The sequence below is a fragment of the Equus caballus genome, chromosome 6 (genome assembly GCF_041296265.1).
Source record: "Equus caballus isolate H_3958 breed thoroughbred chromosome 6, TB-T2T, whole genome shotgun sequence".
Classification (NCBI taxonomy): domain Eukaryota; kingdom Metazoa; phylum Chordata; class Mammalia; order Perissodactyla; family Equidae; genus Equus; species Equus caballus.
The window spans coordinates 78,544,330-78,562,222 of record NC_091689.1 but is presented as its reverse complement, the minus strand read 5'-3'; the positions used below and the strand labels follow the sequence as shown (position 1 = coordinate 78,562,222).

General features: G+C 58.6%; 1 protein-coding gene and 1 long non-coding RNA gene across 32 annotated transcripts in view; one reads left to right on the top strand and one right to left on the bottom strand.

The window, feature by feature from the left end:
* The window catches only part of HDAC7 (histone deacetylase 7), a 35,633-nt gene that overhangs the window by 10,169 nt on the left and 7,571 nt on the right, over window positions 1–17,893 (top strand). For 5 of the 31 annotated variants that reach the window (XM_023643443.2, XM_005611111.4, XM_070270196.1 and 2 more), the window contains 15 exons: window positions 8,679–8,866; window positions 9,002–9,092; window positions 9,377–9,488; window positions 10,076–10,191; window positions 10,437–10,562; window positions 10,935–11,026; window positions 11,213–11,323; window positions 11,462–11,642; window positions 11,856–12,052; window positions 12,301–12,471; window positions 13,645–13,864; window positions 15,241–15,374; window positions 15,539–15,659; window positions 15,924–15,973; window positions 17,241–17,348. In XM_023643443.2, coding sequence (XP_023499211.2) covers window positions 8,679–8,866; window positions 9,002–9,092; window positions 9,377–9,488; window positions 10,076–10,191; window positions 10,437–10,562; window positions 10,935–11,026; window positions 11,213–11,323; window positions 11,462–11,642; window positions 11,856–12,052; window positions 12,301–12,471; window positions 13,645–13,864; window positions 15,241–15,374; window positions 15,539–15,659; window positions 15,924–15,973; window positions 17,241–17,348 — 2,018 coding nt within the window. The remainder of the gene's footprint in view (window positions 1–8,678; window positions 8,867–9,001; window positions 9,093–9,376; window positions 9,489–10,075; window positions 10,192–10,436; window positions 10,563–10,934; window positions 11,027–11,212; window positions 11,324–11,461; window positions 11,643–11,855; window positions 12,053–12,300; window positions 12,472–13,644; window positions 13,865–15,240; window positions 15,375–15,538; window positions 15,660–15,923; window positions 15,974–17,240; window positions 17,349–17,893) is intronic. The other 26 variants (XM_070270194.1, XM_023643444.2, XM_070270198.1 and 23 more) reach the window with 11 other exon arrangements.
* LOC138924684 (uncharacterized) lies at window positions 3,287–7,921 on the bottom strand. The gene is made up of 3 exons (XR_011439749.1): window positions 7,866–7,921; window positions 6,131–6,211; window positions 3,287–3,420 (listed from the first exon to the last, which is right to left on the bottom strand). It is a non-coding gene; the product is annotated as an uncharacterized lncRNA (long non-coding RNA).

Genomic DNA, 17,893 nt, shown 5'->3' with positions numbered 1-17,893 from the left:
GAAGACTGAGCGGTGGTCTGAGAGGCCCCCAGAGGCGGGCAGGGCTTGGAGGAACCCCTGTTTTTCTTTGCCAGAGGACGGGGAGACTCCAGAGAGCATCAGTCCCAGAAACCGGCAGCCGCACACGACTCAGAAGGCCAAGCTGCCCCAGCTCAGGGTCAGCGGGTCTCCATCCATGAGGAGCGCAATATGGGACCAGGGGCCGGGGGCAAGGAGCCAGGGAGGACGCTTTCCCACCCCCAGGGAGCTCGAGCTGCCGCTGCCATGGTTACGTCTGCTTCCTGTTTGATTCATCTCAAACAGCAGAAAGGGGGGGCACCGGCTCCAACTCGGGCCACCGCTGCGTGGGGCTGTTTACAACAGCCGCATGTGGGATTCCCAGAAAGAGACTCCAAACCGGACATCCTGCGGCTGCAAAATACCCAGGTGTCAAGAGCTAAAAATAGCTGCCACAGGGCCCCAGGCGCGGGAAAGGGGCATGCTCGCTGCGGAGGCGGGCCGCTGGCCGAGGCCCTCACACCCAGCCTCCGGCTCGGTGCACAGCTGCTGAGCCGGCAGAGCCTCAGTCCCCTCACCCGGGACTGACAGGAGGCCTTTGTCTGGCCAGGCCCAGGTCCCAGGCTGCTCACCTGTGAGCCGAGCCGCTGCCCCATGGGCAGCTGGCCCCTCTGCCTGCGTGGTGGGGCTTGCTTTGCTCTTGTGGGAGACCCTCAAAGGGACTTGGGAGCTTCTAGAGAGAGGACGTGGCATGGCACCCGAAAGCAGGGGAAATGAAACCCATGCTCCTCTAGGACCTCAATCTGTCGTTCCCTCATGCAATCCAAAATCATTGCTTGGAATCTGCGAAGTCAACAGTTGCCATCTGTAGGTGGTTCTTCAGGACTGTCTTCACAGGGGCCCCAAGATGAAATAGGCAGTTCCGGCCCCCTAACCTGCAGCAGGGTTCTGTGAGGCTCTGTGATTTTACCACCCTACGCCCAGCTAGGCCCTGCATTTGCTCTCTACCCGCTGGCCTGTGGGGAGTGGAAGGGCTGGGGAGGAGCGGCGGAGGGTATTGGTTGAGAACATGGGTTCTGGAGCCCAATTGCCTGGCTCAAGTCCCAGCTCAGCTACTTCCATGTTATGTGACTCAGACAAGTTATTGAATACTGCTGGGCCTCAGTCTACTGATCTATATAATGAGGATGAAAACAGTACCCACGTCATAGGTTTGTCATGAGGGTTAGATGAATTAGCAAACGTAAGGCACTTAGAACAACTCCTGGCACATAGTAGAGCGTTGGTTTACAGAAGTTCAGATGGAAGAGAAAGGGAAGAGATTGTAGTTGGGCGAGGCAGGGGATGAGACAGGGCAGGAAATGCATCTGGGAGAAAATAGACTGTGGTAGAGGAGGGGAAGATGCAGTTGGGACCAGACACTGAAATGCTTATGTCAGAAGGGAGGCTGCAGAGAAGTTCTGAGGCAAACAGTATTAATCACAACCATTGAGGGAGCACCTCCCGTGGCCTTGGTGCTCCCCACACAGCATTGCTTATCTCCGATGACCTCTTCCAAGTGGGTATTGTTAGCCTCTTACAACAGATGGGGCACTCGAGGCTTGACCAGGTTACATCGTGTCCCCGGCTCTCTCTGCTGGTCACTGATGGAGTCAGAGTTTGAACCCAGGTCCATCTGACCTCAAAGCCAACGCCCTCTGTGCCGTAGACCCTCATTTTTATCACTTCATGTGGCAGGAGTTTCCAGCCAGCTTGCAGCCCCCTGGGTGCTGGATAAATCTGAGCAATAAGCAGCTTAGTGCCAAGATAATGAATGAGCAATAAAATTAGTAATGAACAAGAGAATTTCTGGAAGGAGGACACAAGAAACTGTTAAAAAGAGTTGTTTCTAGGGAAATTCTAGAGAGTTGGATGAGTAAGAAACTTTGTTTTATACTTTTTTGGGGCTCTTTGAATTTTTTTAGTATCTGTAAGTAGTATCCTTTTTAATTTTTTAAAAAATCGTGAATTTAAAAGTGAGAACCAGGTTTCGTGTATATTTCCATCCCTTCAACCACTGTACCAGTGACGTCGCGTGGTGGTATTTAGTACCTGCATTTGGGATTGACTTCTTGGCTTTCCCCTGCACTGGTCTGGTCCGGCCCGGCTGTACCACTGACCTGCTGGGTGACCACGACCTAGCCCCTTCCCCTCTCTCCTCCTCTGCAAAGTGAGAGTGTCAGCCAGAACAATCTCTAAAGCCCCATCAGCTCTTAACTTTCTCAGATCCTGTGACTGAAATGCCTTCAAGAAGAGCTTCCCCTCCGCGCTCAGCCCTTACTCTGTGTCGGAGGCCTGGCAACCAGGATGTTCTTTCTCGTGTTTATTTATTCTTGGATCTTCCTGAAGCCATTTCACCCCCAGCTTTCATCTTGCCTGCCAGCTCCCATGCGGAGTCTGGCTTTGTCCCGCCTGTGGCAGAGAAGTAGAACCCAAGCTGCAACTTGGGGTGCGGAGGGAGTCCGCCCTGAACCCAGGACCTGGCCTGCGGCTGCCTGCTTTCCTCTCGCCTGCAGGGGCCTACGTCTTCCTGCTGCTCCTTTTTAGCCAGGCGGGAGACCAGGCAGTTGGGAACAGCCTCAAAAAAGACACTGAAGGCGTTGGGAGGGGGCTTCGGGGTGGCAGTGCTCCTAGGGAGCCCTCTCCCTGACAAAGGGCCCGAAGCACCTGGGCGAGCAGGTGGTGAGGCAGGGCTCAGGTTTCTGCAGCCTTGCACAGGCCTCCGGCAGAGTTGCATCTGCTGGGCAGGTAAGAGCAGGAGCGGGAGACCAGCTTGTGCAGATGCTCAGGGGACAGAAGTTGGCGTTTGTGGCTGCTCCAAAGGTGGCTGAGGGCCAGGGTGTGCCCATGGGGCAGGATTTCTGGGGCTATTTGGTTCTCGGTGAGAGCAGGTGTTCTGGTTTGGGAAGGTGACTTGGTAGGCCCAGGTGCCTCAGTGCCCGACTGCCGTTGCTTCCAAAGGAGGTAGAAATGGGGGTAGCCAGGATTCCAAAAAGGAGAGCTCTCCCCTCTGGCCTGGACCCATGTGGAGAAGGATCCAGCCCTACACAGTGTTTTCGGTCCCTCGGGTCCGTTCACTCCTGATTTTATTTCAGTCTGACCCCAAATTAGTGGTAACCTCACTCTGAGAGGGGCCGATGAGAGGAGGGGTCCCCAAGTTCATCCCCAAGCCTGGGATGCAAAAAGTCCACTTCCTGGTTTCAGTTCAGCCACTGACTGGGTGCCTTTAGATAGCTTTCCTCTCTCTGGGACACAGGTGAGCTGTTCCCCGGGTCTTCTCTCTGGTTTTTCTGGGCTCTTCTGAACGCAGAGGCTCTCTGCACAGAGCCAGGGAGTTGAGGGAGAAGCAGAACTTCTTCCAGGAATTGCTTTTGGATTCAGCCCCTGTTGGCAACACACACACGTATGCATGCACGCATGCAGCTTTTCTGAACAGTTTATATCATAGATCATCATCATAAAACATCCCTTTTGGGCCCGGTAATGAACACTACAGAGTTCAGGGCTGTTAGTTTTTCTCCTATCCAGAGAGTGCATGGTGTCCGGAATCCGTAGTTATCAGGAACCGAGGCGCAGAGAACCTGGCTGTGCTCCGGAGCGTGAATGCTGCTGACCAGCCCTCGGGCAGGGACCAACGGGAGTAGAGATTTCCCAGCAGGTGGGGACCCGAGGCCCGAGACTCTAGACCTGACCGAGCTTCTGGGAACGCACCCAGGAGCCCAGTTCAGAAACCTCTCTTGGGGGACCAGGTCTTGCAGAAGAAAGAAGAGGTCTTAAGAGAGCCCGTGGTGGGGTTCCCACGTCCTAGGGAGGGGAGGTGCCTCCCACACCAGTGTTCCTTGGGGCTCACAAACCTTGAGAAATACTCAGGCCATGTCCTAGGCAGGGGGCCAGGAGAGAGTCACTGTGTTCCATTCACCAGTTCCTAACAGAGCCTGCCATGGGCCCAGCAAGGTGTTAGATGCAGATTGGCATGGCTTACAAATGATGCCATGGGGACCGTGATTAATGGATATTAAGGTAGTGGACACAGAGTGCGTATTATGGGAGCAAGGAGAGGAGAGGTCAGGGTGAACTTCATGAGGAGATGGGCATGGGCTGGACTTCAAAGGATGGGCAGAATTTGAATAGGTGGAGTGGCATTTCCCTGCCAAATGTCATCATCTGAAGCAGGGTCACCAGTGTTTTGAGGGCAGTTGGTGGGAGTCCCTCTGCACCTAGAGTTGCCCCCAGTGGTGCCTGCCTGCAGGGAGTGCTCCTTTTTTAGCTTCTGGAAGAGGAACTGTGGCTGTCCCTTAGACACAGACCTGAAAGAGCAGCACCTATTAGTTGTCCTTCAGAAAATATCCCTTCTTCCCTAAGTCCGGCCTGAGGAGGGCTTCTGTGTGGCCACCAAATGCCCTTCTCAGGCAGCCTCCCAGTCTCCTAGCCTTCTATCCCCTTGGCCCTGAGCTGGGGCAGCAGGAGGGGAAGGTGTCCATCTTGGACAGGTGGCCTCAGGACTCACCTCTGTCTTCGCCCACCCCAGCCAGCCTCTGAGCTCCTCAGGGCTTCTCTGCTGCTGACCAGCGCAGGCCCTACCGGAGGGTTTCCTGGGTTCTGAACGGGATGAGGGGGCTCTGGACCGGGCTTAGGAGCCTGGGAGAAGTGGCTATTTCCAGAAGGAAAGACTTCTGTTTCAGGTTTTCCAACAAAAAGGCTGAGCGGTTCTCTTCTCTTCAGGAACAGAAGCTGCAGGACACTGGATGGGGCAGTAGGAGAAAGTGGGTTCCTACTATGGGGTCCTCAGGTTCCAGACCTGCTGCTTCACAGCTCCTGCCAGATCTGACTTGACCTCCAGGCCATGACCCAGTCCCTCTGCCACTGTGGAAGCCTCTGAGCTGGCCCCACTCCCTCCTCCGGGCCTGCTCTTCCTGACCCCGTCTCCCTCCTGGTGTCTGTAGGGTGGTTTCACCAGCCTTGCTCTCCCACCTCCGGCCCCACCTCACCTCCCAGCCCTCTTCTTTCCCTTCAGGCTATGGGAGCCTGGTTTGGCTGCCCAGGGAGATTGTATCTGAGCACATCAGGCTGAGCTGAGGGCATTGCTGGATAAACTGGGGCCTCTTTAGGTTCTTGCTATGGACTGAGCTCGAGCAGGGCGAGATGTCCGACTCTCACGGTAGACTGGATGAGGAAGAGGGAGCTGGGATTGCTGTCCTCCAGCTTGGGAATTTGAGGAAAGGAATGGGTGGAGTGCTCTTTTGGGTTAGCTTCTGGTGGAGGTGCCAGGTTTTAGAGTGCTCAAGCTGGCGTGGGGCTTCCTAGAGCGGTAGGGAGCGTGCCTGGCTGGGTCCTCTCTCCTCCCCCTGCCCGGCCCCCTTCCTGCATCCCCTTCGCTCCATCTCTCTCCTCTCTACAGATGGGACCCAGGTGAGCCTGGGTGCCCACTGCCCCCGTCCCCCTGGCACAGGTAAGAGCCAGGCCCGAGGGAGACCGTGGTGGGAAGAGGCAGATGAGAATGGAAAGCTGAGGGGTGGTTCTGCAGGGGAGCTGGCTGATTGTCCAGAGTGTTGGGAGGTTAGGGTTCCAGGGGAGGAGTGAAGTTGGGGTTTCATGGGGAAAGGGTGAGGAGCGGGGATAAGAGGCTGCTCTGGATCCAGGCTGGCCCCCATGCCAGGAAGCACAGGAGGGAGAGGAAAGGCAGGGTGCTCTTCTTGTCCTTGCTGGGCACCATGGGACAGGAAGGCAAGTAGGAAGCTAATAGTCCTCCACAGACCCCCGCCTCCCATGGGCTCTGGGCGAGGCGGCATGTTCTTGTTTGCTGACTCTTCCAGTCCTCACACTGGCTCTGCAAGGCCGGCAGGGCAGCCCTTGCAGGATGGAAAGATGCTTCACGCTCTCGGGTGGGAGTGAAAGAACCCCTCTCCTTGCTTCTCTCACGGTTCTTTGCCTCCTCTGCTGTTAGGATGCACTGGGCAAGGAGCGGGTGGACTTCCTGCTGCTCTGGTTTAGGGCATCCCCGTGGGGCACGGGTGGGGCTGGACTGGATGAGGGCTGCCCCTTCCTTAACTTCAGCCAGTATCCACTGCGAGCCTACTGGGTGCAAACGACGTACCTGACCCCTAATAGTTGCATAGGGCAGGAGAAGTGAAGGCCGGGTATTCTCTTTGCTCCAGTCCAAAAGCTTACCGGCAGGCTGGGGAGACAGGACACATAAATAGAGAAATCATAGTAGAATGCAATATGTGACCAGTGCCAAATGAGGGGATGACTGAATAATGAGTTCATCCATTCATCGAAGAAGAATTAAACTCACTACCTGTTGTCATTTAGTCCTCCTAGATGTATAATTGTCTGAAAGACTAAATACAGAGATTGGAAAAAAGAAACATTAATGAACCCCATCCCTGTGCCAGGACGTCTTCCTGGAATTTTAGGGGGAATACAGAGATTTATTCATTTATTCAACCAGTATTTCCTGGGTCATGTGCTGTTCTAGGTGCTGGGACAGGGAACGATAAACAAACCAAGGCCTTGCCCTTGCAGCTGAGCTCAGCCGTGGTACCTGCCCGCCGTGCTTACGGGCACAGAGCCACCAACGGGGTGGAAATCCAGGGGAGGGAGGGACACGGGGTGCTGGGCTGCGTCCAGGGGAAGAGGGAAGACCAGCTGGTCTTGGAGGAAAGGGTAGGATCTGGAAAAGTAGAATGGAGGGGTCAGGACAGCACCAGCAGGGAGCTGTTGTGAGCAAAGCTTAGAGGACAAAAGGTACATGGGCTTGTGACAGGATAGGAGCTGATGGCTGAGGCAGAGGGTTCGTGTTCAGATGTAGGAGACAAAGTTGAAACAAGCCGGGTTAGCACCAGGTTGTAGAGACCCCCAGCTGCTAACTCACCCCGAGAGGTGTTCCCAAAGTTGCAGGCAGAGCCCCTCCCGCTTTCCCAGCAGCCTTCTGCTCAGGAGGCCCTGGCAGTGCTGGGAGTGAGGGCTGGGGCCACGCATACCCCGTGTGTGGCGGAAGCTGCAAGCTGCAAGTCCTAGTGGCCTGCCTTGGGTTCCCTGAGCTCCCTCTTGCATCATCAGGGGAATCACCCCAGGAAGCCAAGACACTGGACATGGGAGGACTGAGACCCTTCCTAGGGCAGGGATGTGTTGGCATCAGAGGCCCAGACTCAACCAGAATGAGGATCTGGAGTCCCCTCTGGTCTCCTGACGTGTAGAGGGTCGTGGCGGTCCCCTTCCTGCTCCGCTCCTCCCTTGTCTCCATCTCACCGTCTCATGGTCAGAGACTATTAGAGCAGATGCCCCTTAGGGACAGCCTGCTTCAGCCCCTCTTCCTTTGCCCCGTGAAACCCCCCCCCTGAAGGGAGGTGCCTTCCTGGAAGTGGATGAGAAAAGGGAGCCAGAGCACTGGCCTGGGCCAGACCAGAACCCGTGCTCATTCTGCCCCGAACTGGGTGGCCTTGAGCAGGTCCCTTCGCCCAAGCCTCAGTTTCCTCATTTGGGATAACAGAATAGTAATAACTACGCGGGGGATGAGGTGAAGGTGTTCTGCGGGCGCCGTGCACGTGTGCTACGGATGTTAAGGTCATGATTAGTAGTGGTTGCCTTGGGCCTGGAGGCCGCGTTTCCTGGCTCCCTGGCTGGTGATTTGCCACATGCCTTCCAGTCCCCTCAGCCTCAAGCCCGGAGGACAGCCTGTGGCTGCCCCAATGGGGGATCCCCAGCATTGGTTGAGCTGAAGGAGGCCTCTTCAGAAAGGTTACCGGCTTGTGAGCTCTCTGAGGGCACCTGCTCCCACCCCCACCTGCCTCCCCTTCTCCAGGATAATCGCCCTGTGGCCGCACCACCTCTGAGCTCCTCGGAATGTCTCTGGCTGCTCGGCCCCGCCTGGCCCAGCTGGCTGTGCTGGCATAGAACCTGGTCTGGCAGCTAGTTATAAATAGCCCCTGCACCCACGGCCTTGGCACGGTGTTCCTGGCGTGGGTGCAGAGGACACTGGAGAAGAGGCAGCTGAGCCTGCCATCCTCACTGTGCCAGGCCCAGAGCTGGCATGAAGGCACCTGGGCCCACGGGCTGTGCAGGCCCAGGGTGGCGGGCCAGGGCTGGCTGTGGGTTTGCGCACGGCTTCTTTCTCCTACAGCCCGGAACAGAGTAGGGAGGGTGGCGACTGAGGGGGAACCCTGTGAGGCCCTTTGGGTTGGAGGCCGAACAAAGGGGACTGATTGCCTGTCTGATGCCTGTCTTTGAGCACAGCTCATTTGGCTGGGCCAAATCCTCATTCCAGGGGACAAGAAGGGAAGGATTGGGCAGCGTCCAGAATGTACCACCACAGGACCTCTGCCCATCTCTAAATCCCACAGCCCCCAGTCTGGAGAGGCAACATATTTAGTGGGAAGGCACTATAGCTGGGCGCCAGAAAGCTCAATCCGAACACCACCAGTGATAGCCTAACCATACAGTTTATATAACCTCCTTTCTCCCAGATAAAATGGAATTGAAAATACCTAGCTTGCAGGACCGTGGGGAGGATGAAGTGAGGAAGAGGCCCCCGCAGGGTGTTCGCCACTGTCCAGTGAGCCAGAAGGAGGCCGATCAGGCGGTAACCATGACCCTGCACAGGACCTCTCCACTGACCCTGCCCTCTCTGTGTGTGTCCTCAGGCTGCCCCAGGCCCCGTGCAGACACGCCAGGCCCTCAGCCCCAGCCCATGGACCTGCGGGTGGGCCAGCGGCCCACGGTGGAGCCCCCACCGGAGCCCACGCTGCTGGCCCTGCAGCACCCCCCGCGTCTGCACCACCACCTCTTCCTGACAGGCCTGCAGCCGCAGCGCTCGGCGGAGCCCATGAGGGTAAAGTTAGAGCTCCCTGCACACGTGGCAGCCTTAAGCTCAGCGCCCCCAGCCCCGCCCCCCCAGCCTCCCCACACCTCCCCGACTCAGTCCTCCACTCCTTGCCCCTTCCTGGGCGGCTGGCCCTGCCCACAGCTCTCAATGGATGCGCCGATGCCCGAGTTGCAGGTGGGGCAGCAGGAGCAGGAGCTGCGGCAGCTTCTCCATAAGGACAAGAGCAAGCGAAGTAAGGATGGGGACCTCCCAGCTGGCGTGTTCCCCCCGCCCCCACCCTTGTGGCATGTGAGGGCTGGGGTGGGAGTGATGCCAGCCTGGTCTCCCTCTGCTTGCTGGGCTCTGCCTGTGAGTGTAGGTCGGGGGCAGGGGGGTGCTCAGGCTTCTTGCCTCTTGCCTGAGGAGTCCCTGGGATGCCTTGTACTGGGCTTGTGGACAGGGCAGTGGGCAGAGAATGTGCCAGGGAGGCCACCTCTCCACCACGTCCAACGCACTCACGGTTCTCTGCCCCTGCAGGTGCCGTGGCCAGCAGTGTGGTCAAGCAGAAGCTGGCGGAGGTGATTTTGAAGAAACAGCAGGCAGCCTTAGAGAGAACAGTCCATCCCAATAGCCCCAGCATCCCCTACAGGTGACGCCCTCTCCCGCCTGCTCCCTATATGTCAACCTGTGAGCACACACTCACCCCCTCTGCCTCCCCACTGTCCGTCACCTGATCCTGACCCCTTACTTGTAGTCATAATGCCTCCCAGACCCCCAGCACAGCTGACACCTGCCCTCTTCTCTCCTTTAACTCTCTCCCCACCCTACCTGAGGCCCTTCCTTCCTACACACGCACACATACACATCACACTGGCTTTCTTCTTCTGCATGTGAGTCCCTTCTCTCTTTGTCTTACTCTAAGCACAAAAGTATCCTGATTCCTAGATCAGGGTCCTCCCACAGGAGACAGAGTCCCCAGTGTCTCTGGGCCTCACCCAAGCCTGGGACCCTGGCTCCTATGCCCATATCAGAGGTCTGTATTGTGGGCTGCTGGTAGGATGAGTGACCCAATGCTGCCACCTGGAGATGGCCCCCTACTGCCAGGCCTGTGCACTGCCGACTCCCCTAGCAGGTCCCAGGGCCCCTGCTTGGGAAGGAGCCTGTGCGGAATGAGATGGCTGCCAGGTCTCTGGGCATCCCCACCCCACTGAAGCAGCCTTGGCACTCACTCCACAGAACTCTTGAGCCCTTGGAGACGGAAGGTGCCGCCCGCTCCATGCTCAGCAGCTTTCTGCCTCCCGTTCCCAGCCTGCCCAGTGACCCCCCAGAACACTTCCCTCTGCGTAAGACAGGTGAGTGGCACAGGCAGGTGGGGACCTCCCGGGGAGTTAAGGGGAAGGGCCTTGGCCGGGGTCAGGAGTGCGGAGGAGAGGGAGGGCCGGGCTAGGAGGGGGAAAGTCAGCACATGGGCAGTTTTCTGGTTTTCTCTCTGGCACTGCCTTCTCTTGCCTTAACTCAGTGATGACAGGGAAAGAGGGCTAATGGGCAGAAAGGAGGAAGGTGGCTGTGGGGCCCAGTAACACGGGTGCTCTCGTAGTCTCGGAGCCCAACCTGAAGCTGCGCTACAAGCCCAAGAAGTCACTGGAGCGGAGGAAGAATCCGCTGCTCAGAAAGGAGAGCGCCCCGCCCAGTCTCCGGCGCCGGCCTGCAGAGACCCTCGGTGGTGAGGGCCAGCGGGGTGGCGAGGGGTGGCTGGTGTGGCTGGTGTGGTCTCTTTGCGTCAGGTCCCACCCAGACAGGGGTCCCCTGCAGGGCTGCGTGTGTGGTTGCACAGGGTGTGTCCTCCGCACTCACCAGAGGGACAAATTGGAGCTGAAAGCCAGCCACTGCTCTGTTGGCTGAGCTGATGTCTGCGCAGAAGGGACACCTTAAAAAAAAGTGTCAGAAGGCACTGGAGTCTAGTGGTGGCCTGCCTTCTCCCTGCCTTTCTGGGAAGAAAGCAGGAAGCAGAGGCCACCCATGGGGAAGGGGTTTGTTCCTGGGTGTCTGGACAGGAGCCTGGGCTCTGACTGAGCTTCCCTCTCCCCACCCTCAGACTCCTCCCCGAGTAGCAGCAGCACGCCAGCCTCGGGGTGCAGCTCCCCCAATGACAGCGAGCATGGCCCCGGCCCCGGCCTGGGCACAGAGGTAAGGCCTGCCGGCTGGGCTCTCCAGGGCAGTGCTGAGGCTCAGCCTTCTTCTCAGCAAGCGGCCCTGAGCAGGCGGGGCCACAGGGTCTGAACCGCGCCCGCCTGAGCCTCCTGGGTGTTCCGGGGAAGGCATGCCCAGGGGAGAGGTCTGGGACCAGTGACCCTGCCCTGCTCCCCATGGCAGGCGCTCTTGGGCCAGCGGCTGCGGCTGCAGGAGACCTCTGTGGCCCCGTTCGCCTTGCCGACAGTGTCCTTGCTGCCCGCAATCACGCTGGGGCTGCCCGCCCCTGCCAGGGTGAGTGGCTGAGGCGCCCTCCCCCACTCCGAGCTCCCGGCTTCTTTTGCCCTCTTCTCCTACAGCCTCACCCCATCACCTTCATGTTCTCTCTGCCCGAATCTTCTCCCCTGTGACTTCTCCCCACCTCTCCCCCAGGCGGATGGTGACCACAGGACCCATCTAACTCTGGGCCCTCGGGGGCCAGTCCTGGGGAGCCCCCATGCTCCCCTCTTCCTGCCCCATGGCCTGGAGCCTGAGGCTGGGGGCCCCTTGCCCTCTCGCCTGCAGCCCATTCTCCTCCTGGATCCCTCAGCCCCTCACGCACCCCTGCTGACTGGTGAGTCCCACTGCTTCTCCAGGGGAGGAGTTGGACCCTGCCTCCTGCTGAGGGTCCAACTTGGGAAGGGTCCCGTGCTTCCTGCCCCCTCCCTCTGCAGCCCCCCATCCAGTGCATCTCCCTGCTGAGTCCCTGCCCCCCACCCCACGCCCCTGCTTCCTCTCATTCCTCCCTCTGGTTCCTTCCTTATGCCCCACCGACCATTCTTTCCAGTGCCCGGGCTTGGGCCCCTGCCCTTCCACTTTGCCCAGTCCTTCCTGACCACCGAACGGCTCTCCGGGTCAGGCCTCCACAGGCCGCTGAGCCGGACCCGCTCAGAGCCCCTGCCCCCAAGCGCCACCGCCCCCCCACCGCTGGGCCCCCTGCAGCCCCGCCTGGAGCGACTCAAACCTCACATCCAGCTGACCAAGGTGAGGAGAACGGGGGAAGGAGGTGGGGAGGAGCTGCGGAACTGGGGCCCTGGGGACCGAAAGAAGAAAGGAGGCTTAGGACGGGCAGGGACCTAGAGGGCTAGAGAGAGGGTGTGGCTCCTGGAGGCCAAGAGCTGCATGGCCACTGGAGTCCCACCAAGATGAGCGGCCACCCCGCCAAGCCCACATGTCCCAGCCCACAGCCTGCACACCAGCATGGCTTCTCAGCGGGCATCTCCCCTCCCCAGAGGCCAGCCAAGAGTGAGAAGCCCCGACTGCGGCAGATTCCCTCGGCTGAGGACCTAGAGACGGATGGTGGGGGAGTGGGGCCGGTGGGGGATGACGGCCTGGAACACAGGGAGTCGAGCCATGGGCACCATGAGGCCAGGGGCCCTGTTCCTCTCCAGCAGCACCAACAGGTATGGCAGTGCCCAGGTGTCTCTTGGAAGGCATGGTCAGGAGACTGTGGGGCCTGGCGCAAATGGAGAGGAGGGAGATAGGCTATCAGTACAGGGGACAGCTTTGAGACCCATGGTTGCCTTCTAGATCCACACGTAGGTGCATGCATACATGCACACGCTCACACATACATGTGCATTCCAGCAGCCTGCCAGCCTCGGGGTGAAGCCACGTCCATTGTCCAGCAGTGAGGCTGGCCTTTCACAGGGCCACACACATGTCTGTCCTAGTACTTCTGCTCTGTGAGTGGCTGTGCTGTCTCCAGGCAGGTGGTGAGGGCAGGAAGTGGAGCAGAACCACGTTCCCTCGGAGCGCTCTCCGCGTGTGAGTCAGGCCATGGGAATTGATTCGTTAGGGCTGCTGTGACAAGCACCACAGACTAGGCGGCTGAAACGACAGAAACTTGTCTCACAGCTGTGGAGGCTAGAAGTCTGAAGTCTAGGTGTTGTCAGGGTTGGTTCCTTCTGAGGGCTGTGAGGGAAGGAGCTGTTCCAGGCTCTCTCCTTGGCTTGTAGATGGCCGCCTTCTCCGTGTGTCTTCACCTGTCTTCCTTTTGTCCACATCTGTGTTCACATTTCCCCTTTTTTATAAGGACAAGAGTTGTATTGCATTAAGGCTCACCCTCATGACCTCATTTTAACTTGGTTACCTCTATAAAGACCCTATCTTCAAATAGGGTCACATGCTGAGGTACTGGAGGTTAGGATTTCCTTCATCAATATGAAGTGGGAGGGGGACGCATTTCAGCCCATAACATGTGGTAGCAGACGACCCATGTGCAGTGGCTCCCCCAGGTCCCCATGTCCTTGGGCAGTCCAATAGTCCTTGGAGACGAGGAGACCCTGGTCAGAGCTGGGCTCGAGGCCCTTCACCTGGGTTCTGGCTTTGGAGTCCCGTGGGCCCAGGGAGCTCTGGTGGAATGGGGTGGTCAGTCTGGGGTGCAGACCTTGGGGGAGCTGGTGGGACAAGGGGCTCAGATAGTCAAAGGCCAGAGTCCTGCTGGGAGGCAAGGCTAGATGCATCCTGGAATCTCTCCAAAGAGGGGCCTGCCTAGAGGTTCCCAAGACCTTGGGCAGAAGCAGAGGGCAGAGGATCCTGAGCACCTGGGGACTGAGGGCCCCTGTGTCCCTCAGGTGTTCCTCTGGGACCATCAGCGACTGGCTGGGCGGCTCCCCCGGGGCAGCACTGGGGACTCTGTGCTGCTTCCCCTGGCCCAGGGCAGTCACCGGCCCCTGTCCAGGGCTCAGTCGTCCCCAGCTGCGCCTGCCTCACTGCCAACCCCAGAGCCTGCCAGCCAGGCCCGCGTCCTGCCCAGCTCAGAGACCCCCGCCAGGACCCTGCCCTTCACCACAGGTAAGAACCAGACAAGCATCGGGTGGGATGATGGGGCTGGGGGCACACGGAGGCTCGGGGCATGTGTCCAGGTCTGTGTCACGGTGTCAGGACATTTTTTCGAGCCACAGAGCACTCTCTTGGTCTTGTTAGATCCACACAGCGTCCCATGAAGCAGGTGATGATTCTCATTTCACAGGTGAGGAGACCCAGGCTCAGGAAATCTAAGGCGACAAGCTCCTGGTCACATAGCAAGCTGGCATGGGGCCAGGCAAAGAATTTGGCTCTCTTGACAGCTAGTTCAGCCTTTCAAAAATGATGTTTATTATTTTTGTTCTGTTGTCAAAAGAACTCAAAAGCATTTTAGAAGTTTTGAAAAATACAGAAAAGCATAAGAATATCATAAAAATCACCAACCAGTATCTCACCACCCAGAGGCAGCTGCTATCAAATGCTGCTCTCTTTCATCAGTCTTTGTTCTAGACATAGGTACACGTACGAATTCCCTAAACACGTGGACTACGTTTTGTCCCCTGCCTGATTCAGTGAACATATTATGAACACATGGTGATGTAATTAATCTTTAAAAATGAGATTTTTATAGTATTTCATCATGGTATTTTATTTTTACTTAAAGATTTCTTCTTGGTTGGGCAGTCAGATGATTGCTCGTTTTCCCTCATTTGGATTTTTATTGTACATAAATCTTCACTCATCACTGGGATTGCTTCCCAAGGGTCACTTAAGGAGTGGCCTCCCTGGGTCAAATGGTGTGAGGGTTTTGAAGATCCCCATATCCAAGACGCGCTGAAAGGGACCCTCCCTCCGGCAGAATGCAGGGCCCTCCTCTGGGCGTCCCGCTGGTCAGGCTGAAACAGTCACTTCCCCAAAACTGCGTCTGTCTTGTCGCATGGGGCCCAGTGTCACTGTGGACTTGCCAGCGCCCAGTTTGGGAGTTTCTGAGGGATTCTTTCTCCTCTCACTCCCCCTTGCTAGCCTAATTGGGTTGTTACATCCAGGGTGAGACCCTGACAGCAGGCCTCCCTTTGTTAGGCTCTGAGCTCTTGAGGTCATGGTAGACGTATTGGGCCTCGTGAGGAGGTCAATGTGTTGGGAAGGCAGTGGCCATGTGGCAGTCGTGTTGTCTGGGGCTGTGTTGGGGTGTGTGTGAGGTGCCTGAGGCTGCCTGGGTAAGTGGCTGGGGGTGTGCGTACGGGTGTGAAGGGGCACGATGGGGTATGCGGGACTGTGCGGGTGTAGGGGGGTTGCCGGGCCTGGCTCCATGTGGGCGCTGGCTGTGGGGTACTGGCATGTGCTCCGTCTGCAGCCCATGGCCCAGAGGGGAAGGGTGGAGGAGATCCATCTGCGATCTGGGCCCTGACCCCTGCTCCCGGCAGGGCTGGTCTATGACTCCGTAATGCTGAAGCACCAGTGTTCCTGCGGAGACAACAGCAGGCACCCAGAGCATGCTGGCCGCATCCAGAGCATCTGGTCCCGGCTGCAGGAGCGGGGGCTGCGGAGCCAGTGTGAGGTGAGGAGGCAGGGTGTGGGCTTCGAAATCGGGAATCGGAAGAGGGGAGAGTGAGGGCAGGGAGGGGGTGGGAGGCCCTGGAGCCAGCAGATGAGGGGCCAGGCGGGTGGCGGTCGTGCAGGCAAGGGGCTGAGCGGGGGCTGAGCTCTGTGGGCCTTCCCCAGTGTCTCCGGGGCCGGAAGGCCTCCCTGGAGGAGCTGCAGTCTGTGCATTCCGAGCGGCACGTGCTCCTCTATGGCACCAACCCGCTCAGCCGCCTCAAACTGGACAACGGGAAGCTGGCAGGTAGGGGCCCAATGGCGTCTGGGGCCCCCCACCACACCTCCCCAGGCTCACCCAGTCCGCCCACTCCCTGTGCGCTTGTGTCCCAGCTCTGCCCAGCCTGTCCCTCCAGCATTCCGGACATCCCCAATCCTCTCCTAGGCCCCTGCTGCCCAGCCCCACCCCGCCCTGCGTGCCCGCCCTGGCCCTCCCTGCAGGGCCTCCCTGCTCCCGCCAGGCAGGGGCCTGAGAGGGCTCAGCTCACACTCACTGGGCCTCTCCCCGCAGGGCTCCTGGCACAGCGGATGTTTGTGATGCTGCCCTGTGGTGGGGTTGGGGTAAGTGTGCCCGGGGGTCTCGAGCAGGCATTGCCATGGGCTCTCGGATCTCCTCCCTTCCGTTCTCCCAGGCCCAGCCCCTGCCAGCTTGTTCTTGTGCTTCTGCCAGAGCCTGCGGGCGAGGGACTGTCCCCTAATGCCCCTCTGCTGGCTAGAAGCTCCTTGTGGACAGGTGTGTCCTTGACCCATCAGTGTCTCCTGAATGAGGAGCCCTGTGTCTCGCACTTAGAAGGTGTTTGGTAAATGTTGAGTGAGGCTCAAGAGCAGGGCCAAGATGGGGGCTCAGGGTCATCTCCTGTCGTAAGATCCCGGTGGTCACATGGGCCATTCCACGCTGCCGCCTCCGGGCAGAGTCGGGGTGCCTGAGCCGGGTCAGTGGGGGTGCCTCCAGTGTCCTTGGTGACGCAGGCACTTCCCTCCCATTCCCCAGCTTTCCTCCCTCCCTCCTCACCCTGCTTGGGGGCTTCCTGCCTCCTCTGGCAGTGCTCTCCTCTCCTGGAAAGGCCCCCGCAGTGGTTTCCCAGCCAGGTGTGTGGAGGCAGGGCTGGAGGCCCAGTTCTGGAGGGAAATGGGAGCTGTAGCTGGGGGGCTGTTGGGAGCCAGTCAGCGCCCCATTCACGACTTCCCATTTCTTGCCACTTTCTGATTTTTCCAACTATTGTTGCTTCTGTTTTCTCCTCCCACCTCTCCCTCTCTGTCTCTCTCTCTCTCTCTTTCTCCAGCCTCTTGCGACTCTCTCTGCCTTCCTCGCCTCTCTTGGTCCGCCTCGCCCTCCCCATCTCCCCATCATGCCCCCCGGCCCCTCCCTAGCCTTGAGGCCCAGGGACTGGGTTTGGGGGGCCCCCCAGCCTGGGCTAGGGGCCCTGAGTGGAAGACAGTGGTGCAGACGGCCCCTCGAGCTCCGACCGTCCCGCAGGGCCTGAGCAGAGTCAGCTGGGGCTTAAAACCCCCTCCCGGCCCAAACCCCAAGTCCCGCCCAGGTAACGCCATGCCCCCTCCTCTGACCGGGGAGGCAGGCACGATGCTGCCTGCAGAGTGCTGGCCAGAAACAGGCCAGTGATGTGGACTGAAGCTGGGAAGGAGAAGTCATGCTGGGATTGGGGGACACAGGAGGCCTTGCCTTTGGGCGGTGGGGCACTGGGGAGGCAGCACTGTCTGCCCAGCTCCCTGCCCCTGGGGTCTTGGCCGTGGGATGGGCACCACCCCATGGGCCCTGGCTCCTGTGGGAAGCCTTGGATGATGCGGGCCCTGACTCTGGCCCCCACAGGTGGATACTGACACCATCTGGAATGAGCTGCACTCCTCCAATGCAGCCCGTTGGGCCGCCGGCAGCGTCACTGACCTTGCCTTCAAAGTGGCTTCCCGCGAACTAAAGGTAGGAGGTTTGGATTGAAGATGGGCAAGCCATGGAGGAGGCAGCAGGATGGGGCAGCAGGGAAGGCCGGACCCAGAACCCCAGGCATCTCATTCCTCTTGTATATCACCGCAAAGTTTTAGAAGGGAAACCGAGAGCTTTGGCGACAAGATGAGATTTGAACCCTTGGCTCATGTTACTCGGTGAGAGTCAAGCCACTGTGACCCTGGACTTTTGCTCTCTAAGACCCACAGGGTCGTGATCATCCAGGATCATTTAACACAGACCTGCTGTGTGACTGTAGGCAAGTCACAGGGTGTCTCTGGGCCTCCATGCATTGGCACATTGATTCTTTGCAGTGCTGAGGTAACATAGATTAGTTTGGTGCCCGTGTTCGTTTGCTCTGGCCTGGGCACCTGACGGGGCTTGTCCTGAGGTCCACATACCCATTGTTTAGGAGCTCATAGCCCAAGGCCGTTGCGGTGTCCTCCGTATTGTAGCTTCTCGGTGGGGCTTTGCAGTTAAGGGCAGAGCCCTGGGTTTAAAATCCTGGCCCCACCATTTTT